At 39.1% G+C, this 23,386-nt stretch overlaps 1 protein-coding gene across 1 annotated transcript; it reads left to right on the forward strand.

The window, feature by feature from the left end:
• The first annotated feature begins 533 nt into the window (after window positions 1-533).
• FUCA2 (alpha-L-fucosidase 2) lies at window positions 534-21,707 on the forward strand. Its single transcript, XM_036872167.1, has 7 exons — window positions 534-949; window positions 6,003-6,190; window positions 9,199-9,538; window positions 10,875-11,085; window positions 11,332-11,522; window positions 19,656-19,764; window positions 21,004-21,707. The coding sequence occupies exons 1-7, from the start codon at window positions 549-551 to the stop codon at window positions 21,142-21,144; spliced, it is 1,581 nt and encodes a 526-aa protein (XP_036728062.1). The 5' UTR covers window positions 534-548; the 3' UTR covers window positions 21,145-21,707.
• The last annotated feature ends 1,679 nt before the right edge of the window (window positions 21,708-23,386 follow it).

Below are 23,386 nucleotides of genomic sequence, written 5' to 3' on the forward strand. Positions count from 1 at the left end.
GCAGATTTCTTAAACATTCATTTCACTGGTTTCACCTGTCTTAGATCACTTTGTTTTCTACTTCAGTGGTTCTCAAAGTTTAATGTTCAGACCAGCAAAATCAGCATTACCTTGAACTTGGTTAGACACGCAAATTCTGGGGCTCCAACCTGCATTGGAAACTCCTGGAATTTCACCTGATACAGACTCAAGGTTGACAGCCACAGTTCTAAACACACCCAGGACCTTGGGGAGTGGGAGCGGGGTGTAAAATGCAGAGGCTGAGAAGGATCTGGATTTTTCGGTGCCACCGGCCAGGGAGCGACTGGATGACGCGGCTGAGGTTCCCGCCTTGGGATCCAGGTCCACGGTTCCACCCAGGCTGGTCTCTCGCGTCTTCTCCGGCGGTTTCTAGAAGGGTCCTGCCGGTTGAGGGGAGAGGTGCTCCCACAGGTCCCTGGACCAGACTCTTTTTTTCTCCCCCAAGCGGTTTGACTAGGAGGCTTAGCTGAGCAGCCTCAGGGCTGGCTTTGGGGTAATACTGGCGTCCTTAGTTTTGCAAGTGAGCGATGCAGGCCTCCTGGGGTCGTTCTGCTCCGGCGCCGGGACCGCGGCCACTCCCATCCCAGCGAGGAGGGTGCCTTTCTCTTAGGACAGCTTGGTCAGGTGACCTTGGCGGCTCGTACTTAGCCGGGGACCCGGAAGGACGAGGGATCAGGAGGCCGCGGGCGTGCGGGCAGGACGGCGGGCGCGGGGCCATGAGGTCCCCGAAGCTGCCTGGGCTCGTACTCCCGCTGCTGCTGCTGCTGCCGCCGCCGCCGGGTCCAGTTGGCGGCGCCGCGCGCTTCGACCCCACCTGGGAGTCCCTGGATGCCCGCCAGCTGCCCGCCTGGTTCGACCAGGCCAAGTTCGGCATCTTCATCCACTGGGGCGTGTTCTCCGTGCCCAGTTTCGGGAGCGAATGGTTCTGGTGAGCGCACCTCCCTCCGTCTCTTCTGACCCCGCTTTGCACCCCACTGGCCTCCAGCCACGACCCAGATCGCAGCCTATGCTAGTTTGTTTTGCCCCCTAGTCAGTTTCACCTCCCGCTGTTTTAGCGGTGTTTAGCATTTCCGGGTGTTAAACGAATAATTTACTGTGTAAGTGGTTCGCGCTGGGTGAACAATGAATTTTTCTTCCGTGTGACTGCAAGAGTTGTCAGACAACTGATGTGACTCTGGCTTCTCAGCTTCTTGATAGCTGCACTTATCAAGTTGTAGTTATCACTCTGTAGCCACCGGATGACTAAAACAGCAGAAAAGTAATCGACTGTGTGGGGTCATATTGTGAAGCTTGGGCCTAAACTGCCGTCCTTGTCCTTAGAGAATCAGACACCTTGTTCCATCGCAGTTCTGCTGCTACCTGTCAATTTTTAGTTGTTCTGCCATGAAGTATGGTTTAAACATAAATTCATGGGTATGTGAGACTTCTGTTCCTTTGGGCGTTCACTGGCTCTTTAATGTTAAAATGTTACCACGTGTGGTTCAAGAAACAAACAAAAAGTTCTAGAATGTTTACCCTAAAAAACCCCAATTATTAATAGACCACTATGTGGAAAGTGCTGCACAAAAAATTGCTCTTTAGATTTTACCTTGAGATCTATGTAAAAATGTGCATGTAATCCCTTACAACTTTGAAGTGTCTCACATACTTTCCTGATTAAATACCTCAGGTATTTTAAGTTCTTCAAGATAGAAATGTTATATATATATATATATATATATATATATAGTATACATATATAATATATTCCTAGTGAAATAAGAAAATAAACAATGAGTATTTAAACCTGCTTTATACTATATACATAGTGTACAACATATTTAATATATACAATATATGTTAGATATGTCAACTGAAAAAAAATGCCCTATGTGAGAGTTGTGAATTAAGTTTTATTTGGGGCAAAATGAGGACTGAAGCTTGGGAGACAGCCTCTCAGAGAGCTCTGAGGAACTGCTCTGAAGAGGTGGTGGGGAGAGATCAGTACATATGTGATTCTGGCGAAGGGGGATACGTGCAATCAAGCACGCATTCTGGCAGAAGGTTACTGCTGGTCACGAGAAGGGTGCTGCTAGTCACCAGGAGCAGATGTCTCCCTTGTGATTTTAGTGCTTTTCTAGATATGAGAAGATGCAAGAATTTGGGCTCATAAAATCTTCTCCTGAAAATATCTAACTCCCTGAAGGCCTGTTCTGCCAGTTTTTCCCTGAGCACAGAGCGCCTCATTCCTGATCTCCACCCTGAACTCCTTCCAGGGTGTGATGAAGGTCAGTGACTTCAGTGGTTAGCGACTTCATTCTTATAGAACCAGATGGCAAGCGACAATTTTTAGTTGGCAGATACAATACAGAGTATAAACTATATATTGTATTAACGTTACGCTATAAACATTGTACCATTTTGTGTAAAGAGACTGACTTTCTGCAACCAGTAACTTTTCTTATTCACTTAAGCCAGTTGATGTAAAAGAACTGTATAAACTATGGAGTACTATTCATATGCTCTTTGGAAATCAACTTAAAAACCAAGGGACTCTTTCTTCCCATAACTTGTATTACCAAATATATTTGCTTCAGGATGTTATAAATCTTTCTTTGCAAGTTTTGTGCTGTGAGGCATTTTGAGTTTATTTTTGAAATGTTTCAGATTAGCAAGGTACATCAATTAACAGATTTTTTTCCTCTTAAGATATAATAAATTATACTTGAATTTGCCATTTTGTTCAACTGGGAAGATTCGGTAAATATACATTTGGTGCTGGGAGAGGATTTGATGTTTGTTAATTGAAACTAGTGCTCTGTGCAAAACAGCTAGTTTTGAGTCATCTTATTCTTTGTAATTGTTAACTTTTTACTTTCTACAAGTGAACACAAAGTTGTTTGTTTTGACCTAGAACAATAAAGATAATTCTCATACAAAACAGAGTATATTTTTTATGGTCTGGAAGTGCAATAACCCTGTGGAAGATTCTTTAATTATCTATAGTTTCCCTTTATGTCCCCTCTAAATCTCTGCTCCCCACCCCAATTTGACCTGGAGCCATCAACAGTAGAGATGACTATATCTCACTGTCCTTAATGGCAGTTCGAAGCCAAATATAAATTATGGGCTGTTTACTGTAAGTGCCTCTTCTCATCTCTATTAGTATGAAATTTGAGAAGTGACTCTAGACTATAATAGAGAATGCAGGTTCAAATCAGATGTGCTAGGAAAAAATAGAAATCTCTTATCTTTTAACTTTCTGACTGTCCCAGTTTCTCTTTTGTTGTTCGATTTAAAAGGTAAAAATGCATCATGGATCAATTAGGATACTTTCACTTCAAGGTACAGAAAACCCAAATAAAAGGTTTAACAATAGGGGTTTGTTACTCTACATAATGAGAAATTTAGAGGTAGTTGGCTCATTGATGAAATCAAAGACCTAAGCTCTTTCTGTCATCCTCAGCCTGTTGACTTGTCCTGTCATGGTCACATGATGGTGGACAGGCGTCACTTCATACAACCTTGTCCAAAGGCAAGTTGTATCTCTTTCTATTAGAGAGGAAACCATTCCCAGAATCTCCCAAGTTGGCTTCCCCTCAAGTTCCATTGGCCAGCATGGGTCAGTTGTCCATGTGGTAGGTGTGATGGAAACTGGGAAAGTATGTATCTGACTCTTGGGCAGGTAAAGAATAGTGCCTGTGACATCTTATGTCCTTCAGTGAAGGCTTCTCAGTGGGATGAACCTCCTGATCATCTTTGGGGATGTAATGCTGATTATGAATTTACTCATCCTTTAGAAACACTCTTATGAAAGGAGTGGTGGAAGGAAGAGTAGAAGATGGGTCAGAGATGGGGCTTGCATCTATTTCATGAGCATAAGATTACTGCCATGTTTATCTAAAAATTATGTTTTCGATGTTGTTTTCCTCCTGAAGCTTTGCTTAGGCAGTTTAGGCCCCATTGCTCAGAAAACATGCATATAACCAGTAATCCTTGAAGGCTGAGTCAATATATTAAAATAACAGCATCTTCTTAATTTTACTGTCATCTCCTCCCCCACTTGTTCTCTGCTAGTGAATATAATACATTTGTGTTATGCTTTATGTGCTCTGTCTTCTTTTGAAGCCTGCATCACTTATGTTACAAAGGACTAACTATGTAAAGATACTACATGTTGCAATTTAAAAGTGAAGAATTAAAAGCAAATGGGTGGCTGTGTTGTCTAGAATGTTCAGGTTGATGAGCTGAGTGGAGTTCACGGAGGGCTAGATGGAAAACTATGGAAGTTTACATAAGCTTTCTTTAAGGTGAAGTCAAACTAAATGGGGAAGTGAGGAAGAGAATCTTGGTAATATGTGAGTAAGGGGGATTTAGTAAAGGGAGCTGGGGCAGTTACAGTTGACCCTTGAACGACACAGGTTTGGTCCACTTTTATGTGGATTTTTTTCAATAAATATACACTTGGCCCTCTGTTTTTGAGGATTTCACGTCTCTGGATTCAACCAACCTCAGATGGAAATTTTCATCCACGGTTGCTTGAATCCACAGATGCCAAAACTGTGGATATGGAGGGCTGACTGTATTGGCCAAAAAGTTCCTTCAGTTTTTAAGTAAAAATAAAAGACATTTTTCATTTTTACCAAGAACTTTATTGAACAACATATTCACTGTTTTGTTCCACTACCTTCTGCCATTTTTCAGGCAACTTCATAATTCCATCTTCCCAAAACTTTTTATCTTTTTGAGCAAAGAACTGTTCCAGGTGCCTTTTACAGTCTTCCAGGGAATCAAAATTTTTTCCATTAAGACAATTTTGTAAAGACTGAAATAAATGGAAATCTGGAGGTGCAATGTCTGGTGAATATGGCAGATGAATCAGAACTTCCCAGCCAAACCGTAACAGTTTTTGCCTGGTCATTAAAGAAACGTGTAGTCTTGCGTTATCCTGATGGAAGATTACGAGTTTTCTGTTGACTAATTCCAGACGCTTTTAGTCGAGTGCTGCTTTCAGTTGGTCTAATTGGGAGCAGTACTTGTTAGAATTAATCGTTTGGTGTTCTGGCAGGAGCTCATAGTAGAGGACTCCCTTCCAATCCCACCATATACACAACATCACCTTCTTTGAATGAAGACTGGCCTTTGGTGTGGTTGGTGGTGGTTTATTTCACTTGCCCCACGATCTCTTCCATTCCACATTATTGTACAGTATCCACTTTTCATCGCCCGTCACAATTTGTTTTAAAAATGGAACATTTTCTTTATGTTTAAGTAGAGAATTGCATGCGGAAATATGGTCAAGAAGGTTTTTTTCGCTATGTGGTACCCAAACATCAAAGCGATGAACATAACCAAGGGCAAATGATTTTCAACGCTTGATGTGGATATTTTGAGTATGTCGGCTATCTCCCGCGTGGTATAATGTTGATTGTTCTCAACTAATGTCTCGATTTGATCACTATCAACTTCAACTGGTCTACCTGAGAGTGGATCATCGTCCAGCGAGAAATCTCCAGCATGAAACTTCGAAAACCACTTTTGATACGTTCAATCAGTCACAGCACCTTCTCCATACACTGCACAAATCTTTTTTTGTGTTTCAGTCATGTTTTTACCTTCCTTGAAATAATAAAGCATAATATACCAAAAATGTTACTTTTTTCTTCCATCTTCAATATTAAAATGTCTACACAAAAATTCACCAATTTTGATAAGTTTTTTTTTTTAACGCACGCTGATATGACAGCTGTCACAATACAACCTAACAAAATTGTTTTGAATGAAGTTAAAGACAAGTGATATTATAGCCATCTTACAGAAAAAAACGAATGAACTTTTGGCCAACCCAATACTATGCCATTTTATATAACGGACTTGAGCACCCACAGATTTTGGTATCTGCTGAGGCTCCTGGGACTAATTGCGCATGGATACTGAGGGATAACTATATTTCAGATGTTTATGTGAATGCTGCTTATATGCTGTTTCCTTCATCCCCTTAGGTGGTATTGGCAAAAGGAAAAGTTACCAAGTTATGTGGACTTTATGAAAAATAATTACCCTCCTGATTTCACATATGCAGATTTTGGACCACTATTTACAGCAAAATTTTTTGATGCAAACCGGTGGGCAGATATTTTACAGGCTTCTGGTGCCAAATATGTTGTCTTAACTTCCAAACATCATGAAGGTAAGTACAACATTTGCAAAAACTCACAGTGGTTATGAAATGTAAAGTAGTTCTTTTGGAACAAGAAACTGAAGCAAGGTCATCCACATGAAATCAGAGTTTTCTCTTAGGAGCTATCATAAGTGGCTATTGACATTTGCTTGCAACTTCAGAGACCATGTGTTCCACCCAGTTAAGAAGCACTATGTATGCAGAAAGATCATACCCTCCACATAACAGAGAAAAAATGGAAACTGATCACATTATGTTATATGCATATTTAACAATTTCCAAGTAATCCAAGATTTGATTTGAAGCTATTTGAAGTGGGAAGTGGGTTGCAGGTCAAAGTTTACACTTGGAATTGCATTCTTCCTTTCTTTCTACCTCTGTAATGCATTCTGGGAAGGCACCCAGGGGATTATTTTGCTGTAGTTTTGCATCATGACTGACACACAAGGTTGTGCTTTTGGCCAACTCTTATATGGCCCAATTGAGGACAGTTTGCTAGTGATGAAAATGACACAGGTCACCTGGAAGGAACAGGATTATGGAGCTGTAATGGTGCCCAGAAATATCAGAGATGGTGGAAGAATATGTAAAGGAAACACAGTGGTTGTATTAGGGTTCTTCAGAGAAACAGAACGAATAGGCAGTATAATATATAGAAAGAGGCTTATCATAAGAAATTGACTCATGCAACTCTGGAGGCTGAGAAGTCTAGACCCAAGAGAGCCAGTTGTATTGTTCCAGTCTGAGTCCAAAGGCCTTAGAACCAGGAGAGTGGATGATTTAGGTTCCTGTCCAAGTATGAGTGCAAAGGCAGGAGAAGACCGATGTCTCAGCTCAAAGACATGCAGAGAAAAGAATTCTTTCTTAATCAGCCTTTTATTCTGCTTAGGCCTTCAGTGGATTAGATGAGGCCCACCCACTTGGGGAGGGCAATCTGCTTTACTCAGTCTACCTATTCAAATGTTAATTTCATCTAGAAACACCTTCAGGAACATATCCCGAATGATGTTTAACCAAATATCTGGGCACCCAGTGGCCCAATCAAGTTGACACATAAAATTACCATCATAGTGATCTTCCACTAATAGGATAGATTCCACCCATTACCATTCCAGTATCCATAAGATCAAGGAAGCATCAGCAAATTATTATTGTTCCAACAGCATGTTAATAATTAGACAATTTGTTTGCATAACCATCTTTGCCTTGGAATAAAAAATTTTGCCTCATTATTTTCTCCAGGGGTGGGTAGGGGATTAGAAGGGAAGAACCAAAACCCAAAATAAGGAATTATCTTAGAATATTTTTCCCTTTGGCCACATTCTAGTGGCTTAATGATTTTCTTCTATAGATGTTTCTCAGGCTGAGATGGATATTTATAAAGCATATTTGCTTGTGAACATGTTGATTTCCTGATGCCTAGGAACTTCTCCAAGCTGTATGGCACAAAGTATTACATAGTGGGCTTATTTAAAAACAAAACAAAACAACTCTTAATCACATTGTGAGGACAGATGATGTAGCCCACATTTATCAACTCTCTAAGACTCATATTGTTGGAAGTTTTCATGCTTATGGGAGAGACCCTGCTGAGCCTGGCTAGGTGGGAAGACCACTGTGTGAGCTTCTGGTGGTGCTACTGAACCGAAAACCCATGTGGTTTTAGCACCGCCAGACATTAGGGTCTGTCAAGTTGAAACATTTTGAATAAGACTTTAAATATCATCAGCAATGCTTTGAAGCTTACCACAAACATCTTTAGAACCAGTGTGAGCTCTTTTAAAAGCTTCTTCAAAATGAATCCAGAGTGTGTCCGTCTTAGTCTTGTCCTAATTTACAAGAGTAAAGTGTTGCACCAAAGCACCTTACTTATGTCTGTTCTCAAAGATTCTTTTAGATTTTAGTGGGACAGCAACAATGTATTTATGTTCCTAGGTGCCAACTAAACATTTTGAGGCTTTTTAATTATTTCTTAAGTATTTCAGTTTATATAGGGCTTCTATGGTTTTTATATAGAACAACCAGCAATCTAAGTGCAAATTCCTTTTAAAATATGAATTATTTCAAAGTGCTTATGTAAGGGCAGACATTCTTCTTACCTATTCAGTTGGTAGATAATTCACTTTTAGGTAATTTAAAGCACGACATCCAAGCTTATGATTTTAGAGTAGGATGAGATTACAAATGGTGGGTACATTGCAAAGTACAGAACTACTGGGGACTAGTACCCCACCCCCACCTTGGTAAAATGAATAATGAGGGTAAAGGAGACTTACTACTACACATGGACACCAGTGTTCTAAGAATCATACTATAATAAAACAAATAATCCTAAAACCAGGGAATATACTTTAATTTTTGGTTTAGAAGACAAATAAGAATCTTGCAGGAGTGCATCTCAGGATCTTCACTGTAAGTAATAATAGTCATTGTTTAGCATGGTAGATGTGGAAGATGTTCCTGTCTTAGCTGTGGTCGCTAATGTTGATTGCTGATTTTGTGCTAGACCCTGTGCTAGCCGTTGGCTGAGGATATAGCGGGGAACACTGCAGACTTGATGCCGTCCCTCAAGGAGCTTATAGTCTAAGGGGGAGAATACAGGAGATAGATCAGACTATACGGACTTTATGGGGAACTCTGAGAGTTGCTTTTAAAAATCTTTGTTCTACTTTGTTTAAATTCTCATTTGTTTCTTGTATGAAAGCAAAATGTATACTATGGAAAAAAATTGCCATAAAGCAGTTGTTTGTAGAAACAGTGATTTATATATTACGTGTACTGCCTATGTAATTTGAAAGCTTTCTTTTTGTTTTTTTTTTGGCTGCACTGTGCAGCTTGTGGTGTCTTAGTTCCCCAACCAGGGATCGAACCCATGCCCTTGGCAGTGAAAGCGCAGAGTCCTAACCATTGGACCACCAGGGAATTCCCCCTATGTAATTTGTTTTGGTGTTTGTATATGTGGAAATTTACTAAAACAGAATTGATATGCTTACAAGCTTTTTAATATAATGTTTCAGGTTTCACTTTGTGGGGCTCAGAGCATTCGTGGAACTGGAATGCTGTAGATGAGGGGCCAAAGAGGGACATTGTCAAGGAACTTGCAGCAGCCATTAGGACCAGGACTGACCTGCGCTTTGGACTGTACTATTCCCTTTTTGAATGGTTTCATCCGCTCTTCCTTGAGGATGAATCCAGCTCATTCCAGAAACAACAATATCCACTGTCTAAGATGCTGCCCGAGCTCTACGAGTTAGTGAACCAGTATCAGCCCGAGGTCCTGTGGTCAGATGGCGATGGAGGGGCCCCAGATACCTACTGGAACAGCACAGGCTTCCTAGCATGGTTGTACAATGAGAGGTGTGTGTGTTATTAGATTGCTGTCGTGACCTTAAACATTCCTAATACATGTATAACATTTTAATTCCCTCGCTTCTTGAAATATGTCCTTTCAGGCTCATTTGTGGCATGGGGGAGGAAATCATTGTAAATAATGCTCATTAGATATATCAATATTTACTCAGAATAATCAAGAGTTACAAATCAGGAGTCAAATACAACTCAATAGTCCGATTTTGAAATCAGACTAAACATCACAGGATCAAGAACTTTGAAGACATTAATTTTGTGGGTCCTCATTTTCATCTCCTATTCTGGGACAACTCTATTTATTCATCACTGTTTCTGATGATGTGCTTTTCAATTCCTCTAATTGCTTCTTTTCATCCTCATACATTTGATAATCTTTGCTGCTCAGACAATGTCACCCTTGTCTGTCTCCTCTTTTCCCTCATCGTCAGCATTTCACCTCTCCCTGTTCTCTCCTCTTGCTTTCTAGCATGTTCCAAGCTACCCCATTAGAACAGGAAGTTCTGACTGAGCTCCTTTATAAGGCTTACACCATATGGACCAAATTTATATTTGTAACTAGAAAGTACTTGGTATCATGCTAAGAAGTCAGGGAGTGTCCTGCTTGTGTTCTCTGGGCCCACAAAGGGCGCACATACAAAAACTCTGGAGAGCTCTTGATATGTAACTGAAGTTTCTCTAGGTACTCCTTCCAAAAGGAAATATGGGGAGCCCTCCACTTCAATTTGTGAACCAAACGATCCCCTCTAAGTGGAGAAGTGCAGGAGGTACCAACTGCTACGATGAATAATGTAGTGGGGATATTTCATGCCACAGTGAATTCCATGATAACAGTCAACTTTCCTGAGATTTTTCAATATTAGGCACAATTGTAAGAGAAAGAAAGGCTAGAATATATGTAGGAGATTATTCAGTCATAGGTGAAGAATATCTTGACTGTAAATTCAATTTTAGCTATCATTCACAATATGGGGGCAGGGAGGAGAACCTTCAAATAATAGTATAATACTCTTATAAGTGCTATGTGTGCTGGGCACTGGGCTGGGTGTTTTACATAAATTAGTTCTGTTCTAATAATAGATGAGGAAATTGATTATTCAGAAGAGTTAGGTAACTTGCTGTAGGACAGGGAACTTAGAAAGTGACAGGCCAGGACTACAATCTCCCCAGGTCTATTTGACTTCAAAACCGTGGGCTTTGTATTATATTCCACTATGGTTATTTTCCAGGAGTGGATTTCAGTCAGACCTCTTTTCAGTGACACTGCTTTTATGTAAAAATTTTTTACTTTTTGTTTAAAAAAAAAAAATCATCCTTTTCATTTCAGCCCAGTTCGGGACACAGTGGTCACCAATGACCGTTGGGGAGCTGGTAGCATCTGTAAGCACGGTGGCTACTATACCTGCAGTGATCGTTATAACCCAGGACATCTTTTGCCACATAAATGGGAAAACTGCATGACAATAGACCAGTTTTCCTGGGGCTATAGGAGGAATGCTGGAATCTCTGACTATCTTACAATTGAAGAATTGGTGAAGGTACAGTAAAATGTCTGGTGACCATTATGGTAACACTTGTAATAGTGTAGGTGTATGAGAATTATTTTTTCTAAATTGTATAGCTCAGTGGCCTATAACACAGGACATTACTCTTTTTTCTATGTGTGTTCTCCTAGATAGTGACTATATATATATATGTCGAAGTCCATAAATACCACATGTTAACACATTCAGGATGGAATTGTTTTCTTTCTCTAAGAACCATATTTATTCTTAATTTTTTAGCAACTTGTAGAAACAGTTTCATGTGGAGGAAATCTTTTGATGAATATTGGGCCCACAAAAGATGGCATCATTTCTGCAATTTTTGAGGAGAGATTAAGGCAAATGGGGACCTGGCTAAAAGTCAATGGAGAAGCCATCTATGACACTCATGCTTGGAGATCGCAGAATGACACTGTCACCCCAGATGTATGGTAAGTACTATTAGATAGAGGAAGGCATTTAACATTTCTCAGAGGTAAAGAGAAAAGTAAAATAAAAAAGGAAATGGGATGAATGCCCACCTACACAAAACACTTTCTTTACTTACTCTAGAAGAAATTAGCATATTTTAAAACACATTATTTATCAAATTGAGCTGAAATCATCTCTAGATTCCTCCAAACAGTGGACAGATTTCAGGGAAAAATATTCAGCTCTTACAAAAATTGTAGGCCATTCAGTAAAATGAAAAAAAAAATGCTGAGTGGTTAATCCAAAAGAGACTTCTGGTTTAGTCGGGTAAATTCTAACTCTTGCAGGTGTTACATCGCATCAAATTAGCAGGAGGTGCGGAAGGGCAGAAAAAATATTAAAAATCTGCAAAAATAACAGCATTATTTAAATTGATTAAAAATCTTGTACCTTGTTCCTATTATTCTAATAAATCTAAACCTGAAGTTTCTTTAAAATTATCTTAACTGGCTAACTTTTCTTTTAACTAGTATCTCCTTTAAAAGCCTTGCCTCAGGTTCTGTCTGAGCTTTGGAAAGTTCTATGGGCCAATGAGTCAGACTCTGCAAATATGGTGGTTACTGATGTGGGGTCTTAAAATATATAAATAAGAGTAGTATTAGTGAAGCTCTAAAAATTCACCTTGTGTTGCCACCAAAGCGAGTACAGCCTGATCAAGTATATATCAAAAGATTAGCCTAAATAATCTTCCTTGAACTTACGACTTAAAACAAATTGTCAGTTCACTGAAGAAAATAAAGTAAGGCAGTCTACACAGAAGCAACTGACTATAGAATTTTAGAATGCTGGGTCTGGGAGAAGCCACAGTAAGAACTCAGAACCAATCTTTCATTTTACAGAGGCTAGTTTAACTTGGGTTTTAGAATTTGCTTCTGTGTTTATATTTGACTATGAGGGTGTCTGATCTGGGATTTGACAATGGTTAACCATTATTCCATTACATTTTCTTTCAATAAGTAAAGATAAAAGCCAAATTACTTATTAGCAAGACCTATAAAGCCATAGCCTGGCTCCACTGCACCGAGCCCAGTGGCCTGCTCTCCCTGCCTCACCAGAGGAGCTCTCTCCCCGCAGGTTCATCGCGTGTGCTTCCCCTCCTTGCTGCATCTTTAGATAACTATCTAGACTCCCAGGGCTACCCTTGAAATCCTTTGACATTTTAGCCCTGGCTCACTGTCACTGTCCCCAGAACTACTCTTCACATAATTCGTAGTGATTTTAATGTCTATATTCACAGCTCTTCTAATTTGCTGGCCCCTCAGTTCCTGTACCTCCTCCCTTCTAGGGATCCTTTCCCCTTCTGTTGGTCGTACCTTAGACCTTGCATTTCCAATAACTGTACTCCTTCTATGCTCTCAGTCTGAAGCATTCCATTGTCTAACTCCCACCTCTTATATTTCAGCTCACTTCAGCTTCCAAAGGGATCTGCCGTCTTTGATTCTGTCACTTTTTCTCTTCCTCCTGCCTCAGCCCTCTCGTGTCTTCTCTTTTTCCTTATCCAGGTCAGATTCTATGCATCACTCCAGTGCATCCACCCTCAACTCCTTAACTCTCTCTCCCTCTGTCGTACTCATTAAAACTCAGCTTTGATTAAACTCAGCTCTACTTGTTCCATGTCTTCCCCTGTGCAGCTAAATGTGACTAGAAATACACACACACACAATGTCAACACTCATTAAAACTCAGCTTTGATTAAACTCAGCTCTACTTATTCCATGTCTGCGCCTGTGCAGCTAAATGTGACTAGGAATACACACACACACACAATGTCAAATGCTCTCACTTTTGGCTTTAAAGCCAACCCCTGTATCCTGGATCCCATCCCAGATTATCCACTCAAGGATATTGTTCTAGCAATTCTCCCCGTTTGCTCCTCATCTTCAATTTCCCCTCTTTGTTAGATCCTTTCCTATCAGCATAAAAACCTGTTTTGTTTTTTTTTAATCTTGAACTCTTTCCATCCTACTTAGATCTCCAGCTACTTTCCCATTTCTCTACTTTCCTTTATAGTAGAACATCTTGAAAGAATGGTTTTTACTTGCTATCTCCAGTTTCTTGCTCCAGTTTTTCTCTTAAACTCACTCTGGTCAGACTTCCACCCCACACTCTATAAAATCACTGTTATCCAGGTCCACAGGAACCTCTCCCTCACTGGGTCAGTCCCGGTCCCTATCATCTGAGCTTACTGTCAGCATTTGCCCCAGGTGATGGCTGTCTCTGTCTTCACTGTGCCTGTTGGCCATTCCTTCTTAGTCTCCTTTGCTGGTTCCACCTCAAGTCCCCAACCACTAAACCTTGAAGTGCCCTGAGGCTCAGCCCTTGGACTTCTATACTTTATCTTAATTCCCCAGGTGATCTCATCTATTTTCAGGGCTTTAAATGCCATACTGATGACCTCTACAGTGCAAACATCTTTCTTCCCACAGCCAGTCCATCAGTAAATTCGTCATATCTTTGAAATATATCTGGAATCTGACCACTTCTTATCCTCTCTGTGGCAACCCTCTTCCTGTTAGTCTCCATCGTTTCCCCCCTGGATTATTTCTGTAGCTTCTTGTCTGATCTATTTCCATCCGTGCTCCTTTAATCTATCTGCTACAAAACCTTTTAAATAATAAGTCAGGTTACGACACTCCCAGCGGCTTCCAGTCTTAGAGAAAAATCCAGGACTTACAAAGGCTTATAAGGTCCTATAAAAACGAGCACCTTGTTGTCTCTGTGATCTCACTGGCTATCATGCTATCCCTCACTTCCTCTCCTTCAGCCACTCTGTCCTCCTTGCTGTTCTATCAACAGGCCAAGCATACTGCTGCATTGGGACGTCTGTGCTTGCTGTTCTCTTCCTCTAGTCACGTGGTTCTCCCTCACATCCTTCAGGCCTCCTCAATGCCACCTCCTCAAAGAGGTCTTCCTTGACTATTCTATTTATTTTTATTTTTTTATTGTTTTGCATGTAGACTTTCTTCTTTATTGCTGTACACCCAGAACTTAAAAGAGTTCCAGGCACATTGTAGTCACAAATAGATAATTTTTGAATAAATGAACACATTTTAAAATTTAGGGGTCAGGTAATTTCCAGCAATGCCATTGGTTTAAGAAATTAAAACTGCTTCAGATTACCAAATGTGAGAGTGATTATGATTTCTAACATGGCTCAAAATAATTTTTTATAATTTGAAGTTTGTCTCCAAATCAGTAAGGAATCAGTCTAGAGAATCAGAAGGTCTATGATTTTTTCTGTTTTCTTCATCACTGATTTACCTTGAGAACAAGTTGTCTATTCCTTTTAACAAAGTAAGTTTAGTGAAGATTTAAATTAATGTGGCAGAATGTACAGATATTTAATTTGAGGTTAGTATAAACACAGAGGAGCCAAAGAATCCGCTAACAATCCTCTGATCATTTTTTTTTAACATTTTTATTGGAGTATAATTGCTTTACAATGGTGTGTTAGTTTCTGCTTTATAACAAAGTGAATCAATTATACATATACATATATCCCCATATCTATTCCCTCTTGCATCTCCCTCCCACCCTTTTAGCTGGTCACAAAGCACCGAGCTGAGCTCCCTGTGCTATGCGACTGCTTCCCACTAGCTATCTATTTTACATTTGGTAGTGTATATATGTCCATATATACACTACCACTCTCTCACTTTGTCCCACCTTACCCTTCCCCCTCCCCGTGTCCTCAAGTCCATTCTCTAGTAGGTCTGTGTCTTTATTCCCGTCTTGCCCCTAGGTTCTTCATGACCTTTTTTTTTTTTTAGATTCCATATATATGTGTTAGCATACGGTATTTGTTTTTCTCTTTCTGACTTACTTCACTCTGTATGACAGACTCTAGGTCCATCCACCTCACTACAAATAACTCAATTTTGTTTCTTCTTATGGCTGAGTAATATCCCATTGTATATATGTGCCACATCTTCTTTATCCATTCATCTGTTGATGGACACTTAGGTTGCTTCCATGTCCTGGCTATTGTAAATAGAGCTGCAATGAACATTGTGGTACATGACTCTTTTTGAATTATGGTTTTCTCAGGGTATATGCCCAGTAGTCGGATTGCTTGGTCGTATGGTAGTCCTATTTTTAGTTTTTTAAGGAACCTCCACACTGTTCTCCATAGTGGCTGTATCAATTTACATTCCCACCAACAGTGCAAGAGGGTTCCCTTTTCTCCACACCCTCTCCAGCATTTATTGTTTGTAGATTTTTTGATGATGGCCATTCTGACCAGTGTGAGATGATATTGCATTGTAGTTTTGATTTGCATTTCTCTAATGATTAATGATGTTGAGCATTCTTTCATGTGTTTGCTGGCAATCTATATATCTTCTTTGGAGAAATGTCTGTTTAGGTCTTCTGCCCATCTTTGGATTGGGTTGTTTGTTTTTTTGATATTGAGCTGCATGAGCTGCTTGTAAATTTTGGAGATTAATCCTTTGTCAGTTGCTTCATTTGCAAATATTTTCTTCCATTCTGAGGGTTGTCTTTTCATCTTGTTTATGGTTTCGTTTGCTGTGCAAAAGCTTTGAAGTTTCATTACGTCCCATTTGTTTATTTTTGTTTTTATTTCCATTTCTCTAGGAGGTGGGTCAAAAAGGATCTTGCTGTGATTTATATCATAGAGTGTTCTGCCTATGTTTTCCTCTAAGAGTTTGATAGTGTCTGGCCTTACATTTAGGTCTTTTTTCCATTTTGAGTTTATTATTGTGTATGTTGTTAGGGAGTGTTCTAATTTCATTCTTTTACATGTAGCTGTCCAGTTTTCCCAGCACCACTTATTGAAGAGGCTGTCTTTTCTCCATTGTATATTCTTGCCTCCTTTATAAAAGATAAGGTGACCATATGTGCGTGGGTTTACCTCTGGGCTTTCTATCCTGTTCTATTGATCTATATTTCTGTTTTTGTGCCAGTACCATACTGTCTTGATTACTGTAGCTTTGTAGTATAGTCTGAAGTCTGGGAGCCTGATTCCTCCAGCTCCATTTTTCTTAAGATTGCTTTGGCTATTCGGGGTTTTTTGTGTTTCCATACAAATTGTGAAATTTTTCATTCTAGTTCTGTGAAAAATGCCAGTGGTAGTTTGATAGGGATTGCACTGAATCTGTAGATTGCTTTGGGTAGTATAGTCATTTTCACAATGTTGATTCTTCCAATCCAAGAACATGGTATATCTCTCCATCTATTTGTATCATCTTTAATTTCTTTCATCAGTGTCTTATAATTTTCGGCATACAGGTCTTTTGTCTCCTTAGGTAGGTTTATTCCTAGGTGTTTTATTCTCTTTGTTGCAATGGTAAATGGGAGTGTTTTCTTAATTTCACTTTCAGATTTTTCATCATTAGTGTATAGGAATGCAAGAGATTTCTGTGCATTAATTTTGTATCCTGCTGCTTTACCAAATTCATTGATTAGCTCTAGTAGTTTTCTGGTAGCATCTTTAGGATTCTCTATGTACAGTATCATGTCATCTGCAAACAGTAACCGCTTTACTTCTTCTTTTCCAATTTGGATTCCTTTTATTTCTTTTTTTTCTCTGATTGCTGTGGCTAAAAGTTCCAAAACTATGTTGAATAATAGTGGTGAGAGTGGGCAACCTTGTCTTGTTTCTGATCTTAGTGGAAATGGTTTCAGTTTTTCACCATTGAGGATGATGTTGGCTGTGGGTTTGTCATATATGGTCTTTATTATGTTGAGGTAAGTTCCTTCTATGCCTACTTTCTGGAGGGTTTTTATCATAAATGGGTGTTGAATTTTGTCAAAAGCTTTCTCTGCATCTATTGAGATGATCATATGGTTTTTATTCTTCAATTTGTTAATATGGTGTATCACATTGATTGATTTGCGTATATTGAAGAATCCTTGCATTCCTGGGATAAACCCCACTTGATCATGGTGTATGATCCTTTTAATGCGCTGTTGTATTCTGTTTGCTAGTATTTTGTTGAGGATTTTTGCATCTATGTTCATCAGTGATATCGGTCGGTAGTTTTCTTTTTTGACTATTTTATTTAAAAGAACACCTAGATCCCTTTTTGCCAACCTAGTGTTGACCTAAAATAGACTGCCAGTTATTTCTTCAGCAAAACTGGGTTTATTTGGGATCAGCAAGAATTGTAATTTGGGGTCTGCAAACATGGCAAGCCACATGCAAGTCCCTGCACAGCAAGGGAAGGAGAACTCTTACTGCGGGGAAAAGGAAGTTGGGAAAGCTATAGTAAACGAAGAGTCCATGGCTTTTCATTGGCTGAGTTGTTGTCAGGAAATAAGAGGAGCCTTCCTACTTTCTGTGGGCTCTGCTATTGTTGCAGGGCATGGGAGCTCCCCTCTCTGGTCTCCTGACTCTATTTTAATTGAGCTTCCTGTTTATTAATTTTTACACTGGCATGCTCTATTCTTCTTACTGGGCTTCAGTTTTCTCCATAACATTTAATCATCATCTGACATATATTTTTTTGCTCATTCTAATTTTCTCCACTACATGTAAGCTCCATGAGGACAGGGACTGTGTTCAATGCTACGTCTCCAGCTCTGAAACAGTGATGAGCATTTTAAGATGTCAATAAATATTTGTCAAATAATTGAGTGAAAAAATGAATGGATTCTGTTTTCTTTGTCTAGACCTTACTCTTCTTACCTTTTCCCTTTTGCTCACATTCGTCCTTTAAGTCTCAGATTAAATGTCATTTTCTTGCTAATGGTATAACCTAAAAAGATGCCTTTGTTATAATCTTTCAATTTCCTCTTCTTTCATACTTTTCATACAAAATTCACACTTCTATATTATTTGTGTGATTATTTGATGTCTCTCTTCCTCACTCTAGTCTAAACTTTACAAGAACAAGAACTAAGTGTGTTTTGTTTTCTATTGTATCCCTAACACCAAGCACAGTACTGGGCCCAGCATTGACAGGTACATACCTGTTAAATGAAGGAATATGAAGATTTGATCATCAGGTGGAAAGCCATCTATTCTTGCATCTTACGCTCTTTGCTCACGTTCCCCCACCTGTTTCCAGCTCCATGAGAAAAGTCTGATGAAGAAGCGCAGTACTAGAAAAATCTCTGTTCCAAGAACTTCCTTTTAGCACTGGGGAAGTGGGGAAGAGAGGTGCTGTGATAATTGTGATTTATAATAAGAAATATATATTTGGTCTTTTTCCGTTTCTGGGACAGCGCTCCTAAAACTCTTGGAATTTCCTAAGCGATGAGAGCCATAAAGGTGTCTTTTGTTATGTCAGTGAGGTAATTTTGGACACTACCAAAGGATGAGGGCTGGTTGCCAGGAGACCCGACCATATTATTAGAGGGTTGGAACTTTCAGTCCCACCCATGGCCTCCAGGGAGGGGTGAGAGGGTGGAGGTTGAACCAATCATCAGTGGTCATTGATTTAATCAATAATGACTAATGAAGCCTCCATAAAAACCCCAAGGATGAGGTTTAGAGAACTTCTGGATTGGTGGAGGTACAGGGAGAGTGGGGCACCTGGAGAGGGCATGGAAGCTCCCTGCCCCTTCCCACATACCTTGCCCTGTGCATCTCTTCCATCTGGCTGTTCCTGAGATATATCCTTTTATAATAGACCTGTAATCCAGGAAGTAAAATGTTTCTGTGAATTCTGTGAGCTGCTCTAGAAAATTAATTGAACTCAAGGAGGGGGTCGTAGGAAGCTCCAATCTATAGCCTGTGGGTCAGAAGCCCAGGTGACAATCTGGACTTGTGACTGGTGTCTGAATTTGGGGAGGGGGCAGTCTTGTAGGACTAAACCCTTAACCTGTGGAATCTGACACTATCTCTGGGTAGATGGTGTCAGAATTGAGTTGAATTGTAGGACACCCAGTTAGTGTCCGAGAATTGCTTGGTGGTGTGGTGAACTTCTCCCCCACTCCACACACATACACGGGAATTGGGATCAGAACCCTTCTGGGTGCTTTTTATGCTACCATCGGGCTAGTTTTCCTTCACTCTATTAATAAAAACATTGGTAAATATTTACTGAATGGAAGTATCTCTGTAAAATAATTCTAGAGCTGACCCATAAATAACGAGAAATATTACTATGTTTTTTTTCCCATTTAACCAGGTACACATCCAAACCTAAAAACAAATTGGTCTATGCCATGTTTCTCAAATGGCCCACATCAGGACAGCTGTTTCTTGGTCAGCCCAAAGCTACTCTGGGGGCAACAGAGGTAAGAGGGAATTTTGTCTTTATTGTTCCTTTAACTTGCTGACTAGAATAACCTGATGAAGACATGACTTTTAACTTCAGGGTGAGCCTTATATGTGTTCCTCTTATACCTCATAAGAGTAATTTAAAAATGGACTTCATCAATGGCAATGTTTGGCAAAAACCTTTGAAAATTTTCTTTCATTTCCCAGAAAACCAAACCTATAAAACGGCTACATTATCTCCATGCATATCAATTAAAATATCTTCTTCACAGTCATTCTATGTTGTTCAGGCTCACTGCATGCATCCAAAATGACTCTTTTCGTAAAACTGGAGTCCAGATTCTTCCCCTGACATCCCACCCCAGAACACATCTGAATAACTATGAGATGTCATGGCCCTACCATCTCAAGTTCACAAAAAACTGGGGGAAAATTAAAGGTTAATCTCACAGTTGTAACCATCAGCTCTGGCACTGAGTTCACTTTCATATATTTTATAGATTATTTTTAAGAAACTGAAAATGTTCTGGGATATGAATTGTCCAAATGCTTTTCCTTGCATCATTTTTCCATATTTCATTTCTAACACTTGTGGCCGATCGGGCAGAAAAGGAGATAAGAGTTCAGATCTGATGTTTAATTACAGCTTAGTGTCCTGGGCATGACATTATCTTTTTATTTTATTTATGTTCTCTTTGGCTGCCATTAATACTGTTATTTGAAAGTTCATGGGTTTTGTTTTTGTATTACTCTACATGATAAGCAAAGTTTTCTGGTTCAAAATAACCATAGATATATAGAAAACTACTTATTTAAATTCACTTTGTATAAGACTAAGAATATAGAACAGTTACAGTAATAACTGATCACACTTAGGTATTGTTGATTAGTGGAGGTTATTGGAACATCTGGTGGGGAATGGTGGCTGGATGAGGAAGCTGAGCCTTTCTTCAAACATTCTGTGTGAGAACTGGGCAGCCTTAGTCGTGCAGATTGGTTTGAGAATAATTTTCTCTACTCTGACACTATTCAATCTTCACAATTCTTCCCCAAATCCTGCACACTTTTGAGAGGAATGTGGGAGCAAGACAGATGTATACACTCATTTAAAAACTGCTTGTAATCCACTAAATAAAAGTAAAAAATGAATCTCCTGTCCACACTGCTTTTTAAGAGATATGAACCACTCCTTCCCAATAAAGTGAGGGAGTCAGAGATACACTTGGAGACATTTGTGTGTATGTTTTTAATTTCAGGTTGAACTCCTGGGACATGGACAGCCACTTCAATGGACTCCTTTGGCGCAAAATGGCATCATGGTAGAACTGCCTCAGCTAACTGTTCATCAGATGCCCTGTAAATGGGGCTGGGCTCTAGCACTAACTAATGTGACCTGATTTGCAGTAGAGTGCTTCCTGATGCAGTTACATCTAAGACTAGAATGTATCAGGTTTCTATAATTGTAGCACACAGAGAAAGCAAATGTAAAATTGGCCCAGAATTTCCTAAATTACTCACATAACTGGTTTAACTCTCCAGTGCACTTTGCTATTGACGTCCCTTCACACTGAATTTATTTCCACGTGTGATTCAGAGGTGGGGATTTTGTTTCAGAATACTGAGGAATTGGTGGTGTTAAGGGCTGAGTCGTGTCTTCTGCCAAATTCACATGTTGAAGCCCTAAGCCCCAATGTGATGATTGTATTTGGAGATTTTAAAGAAGTAACTAAGGTTAAATGAAGTCATAAGAGTGGGACCTTAATCCAATATGACTGGAGTCCTTATAAGAAGAGGAAGAGCACGGATGCAAGCATATGGAGGAAAGACCATGTAAGGATGCAGTGAGAAGGTGGCCATCTGCAAGCCAAGGACAGAAGCCTCAAGAGAAGCCAAACCTGCTGACGCCTTGGGCTTTCAGCCTTCAGAACTGTGAGAAAATAAATTACTGTTGTTTAAGCCATCCTATATGTGGTATTTATTTATTATGGCAACCCTAGCCGACTAATACAGGTTCATAGGTATATAATAAATTTGGCTTAATATTTATTTCCAATGCTTACAGTAATTTTCTTTTTATAAAAAAAATTTGTCTTTTTTTCCCTCTTGGTAATAAAACTGATATGTTCACTATAGATAGTTAAAATTATACAGAAATGCTTAAAGGCAAAATCACTGTTAAGATCACCACTACTAATATTTTCATATATATTCTTCCAGGTTTTTTTTTTGGCAGGGGGAGGTGAGTGTGTGGGATTGGAGGTATGAGCCTATTTCTGTAGGTGGGCTAATTTGAGGTCCAATTTAAATTAATTTACTTCCTGTATATGCCTTTAAGCAAATTGAAGTTGAACACCTAGCTGAAAATTAAGAAGTCTATTCAGATCTTCCCTAAGAATGAAGCAAAAATAATACTGATATTGATGTAAATGTAAAGAAACAGTGATTAAAGAACTCACTCCCCTTAACAAAAGATGTTCCACATGGCTAGATCTTTATTTGAAGTGCTACAGGCTTCATTTTGTCATATCAATCAAATGCAGACATCTCATTGTTCCCTATAAATGCTTCAAGTAAACAGGGAAATAAAATACGATTCATATTTATTTTCTAAAGTCATCTTGAAGTTGAAAACCTTAAAAAAAATTATTCATTGCTGAAGTTTCTACAACTATCAAAATTTTGAAACCATGCCAAAGTATTTACATGAATAAGTACTTTAAGAGTTCTAAATCCCAAGTAACATTTTATTAGCGGTCCAACAAAGACAGATTTACATGATCCCAAACACTAGACTAAGGCAAAACAAAAAAAGGAAAAAAGCCCTCAAACAAACCCAAATAAACAGGGTTAGAAGAGTCTTAACATAAAAGTGAGGTCATCTGTTTGAAGAAAGTATTTTTGAGACTAAAAACCTGTCAGTCATTTAAACTCCTACCTTGTCCATCTTGACCTTTACAAATCAGAGAATATAGAGGCAAAATGGAACTATTTAAGCAAATTATAGTTAGGTATAGGGTTTAGTTAATGGGTAGCTGTGAGGGAGCTAAATGATAAAGTACAGCTCAGCATTCAGAGGTGCTGATAAAATGCTTTGCTAATAATCAGATATTATGTATGAAACAGAATGAGATACCAAATTTAAGTTTATTTAAGGTGTATCTTGCTTATATGTGAAATATACTATAAGTGGGACTCATAACAAACATTTAAAAATATTCCATCAAATTCCTAGCATTATCATTGGTATGGAGGGCAAGAATTATAGTAAGGATAATTAAACATCAGAGCTCTTATTACCTATTTTAAGCCAATAGTTCTTATCCCTCCAAGCAATTGTGCCTTTTCCCAGAGTTACTAAATAGGCACAAAATTGACTTGTTTTGAATTTCAGTAACTTTGGATTTTTCTTTAATGACGAGAAATATTGAAGGCAAGCAAAGCTAGATTATTAGACTGAATGATTTAGACATTGATATCATTTAAAATATGGATATCACTTTAATAAGACTCTATCTCATTTTCTTATGAGTGCCACATTGAAGCAACACAATTACTTTAAAAGGTCAGGCTAATCAAATAAATATGAATTAGGACAACAGAAAACAAGACAGATGTTTTGCCTTCTGTTCATTTCAATTT

Source organism: Balaenoptera musculus, chromosome 12 (genome assembly GCF_009873245.2).
Source record: "Balaenoptera musculus isolate JJ_BM4_2016_0621 chromosome 12, mBalMus1.pri.v3, whole genome shotgun sequence".
Lineage (NCBI taxonomy): Eukaryota > Metazoa > Chordata > Mammalia > Artiodactyla > Balaenopteridae > Balaenoptera > Balaenoptera musculus.

Bases quoted from the DNA above. Each gene is read 5' to 3' on its own strand.
- FUCA2 (XM_036872167.1), top strand. From the start codon at position 549: ATGCAGGCCTCCTGGGGTCGTTCTGCTCCGGCGCCGGGACCGCGGCCA. The intron at 950-6,002 runs GTGAGCGCACCT...TCATCCCCTTAG, and splicing joins TTCGGGAGCGAATGGTTCTG to GTGGTATTGGCAAAAGGAAA. The intron at 11,523-19,655 runs GTAAGTACTATT...CCATTTAACCAG, and splicing joins ACTGTCACCCCAGATGTATG to GTACACATCCAAACCTAAAA.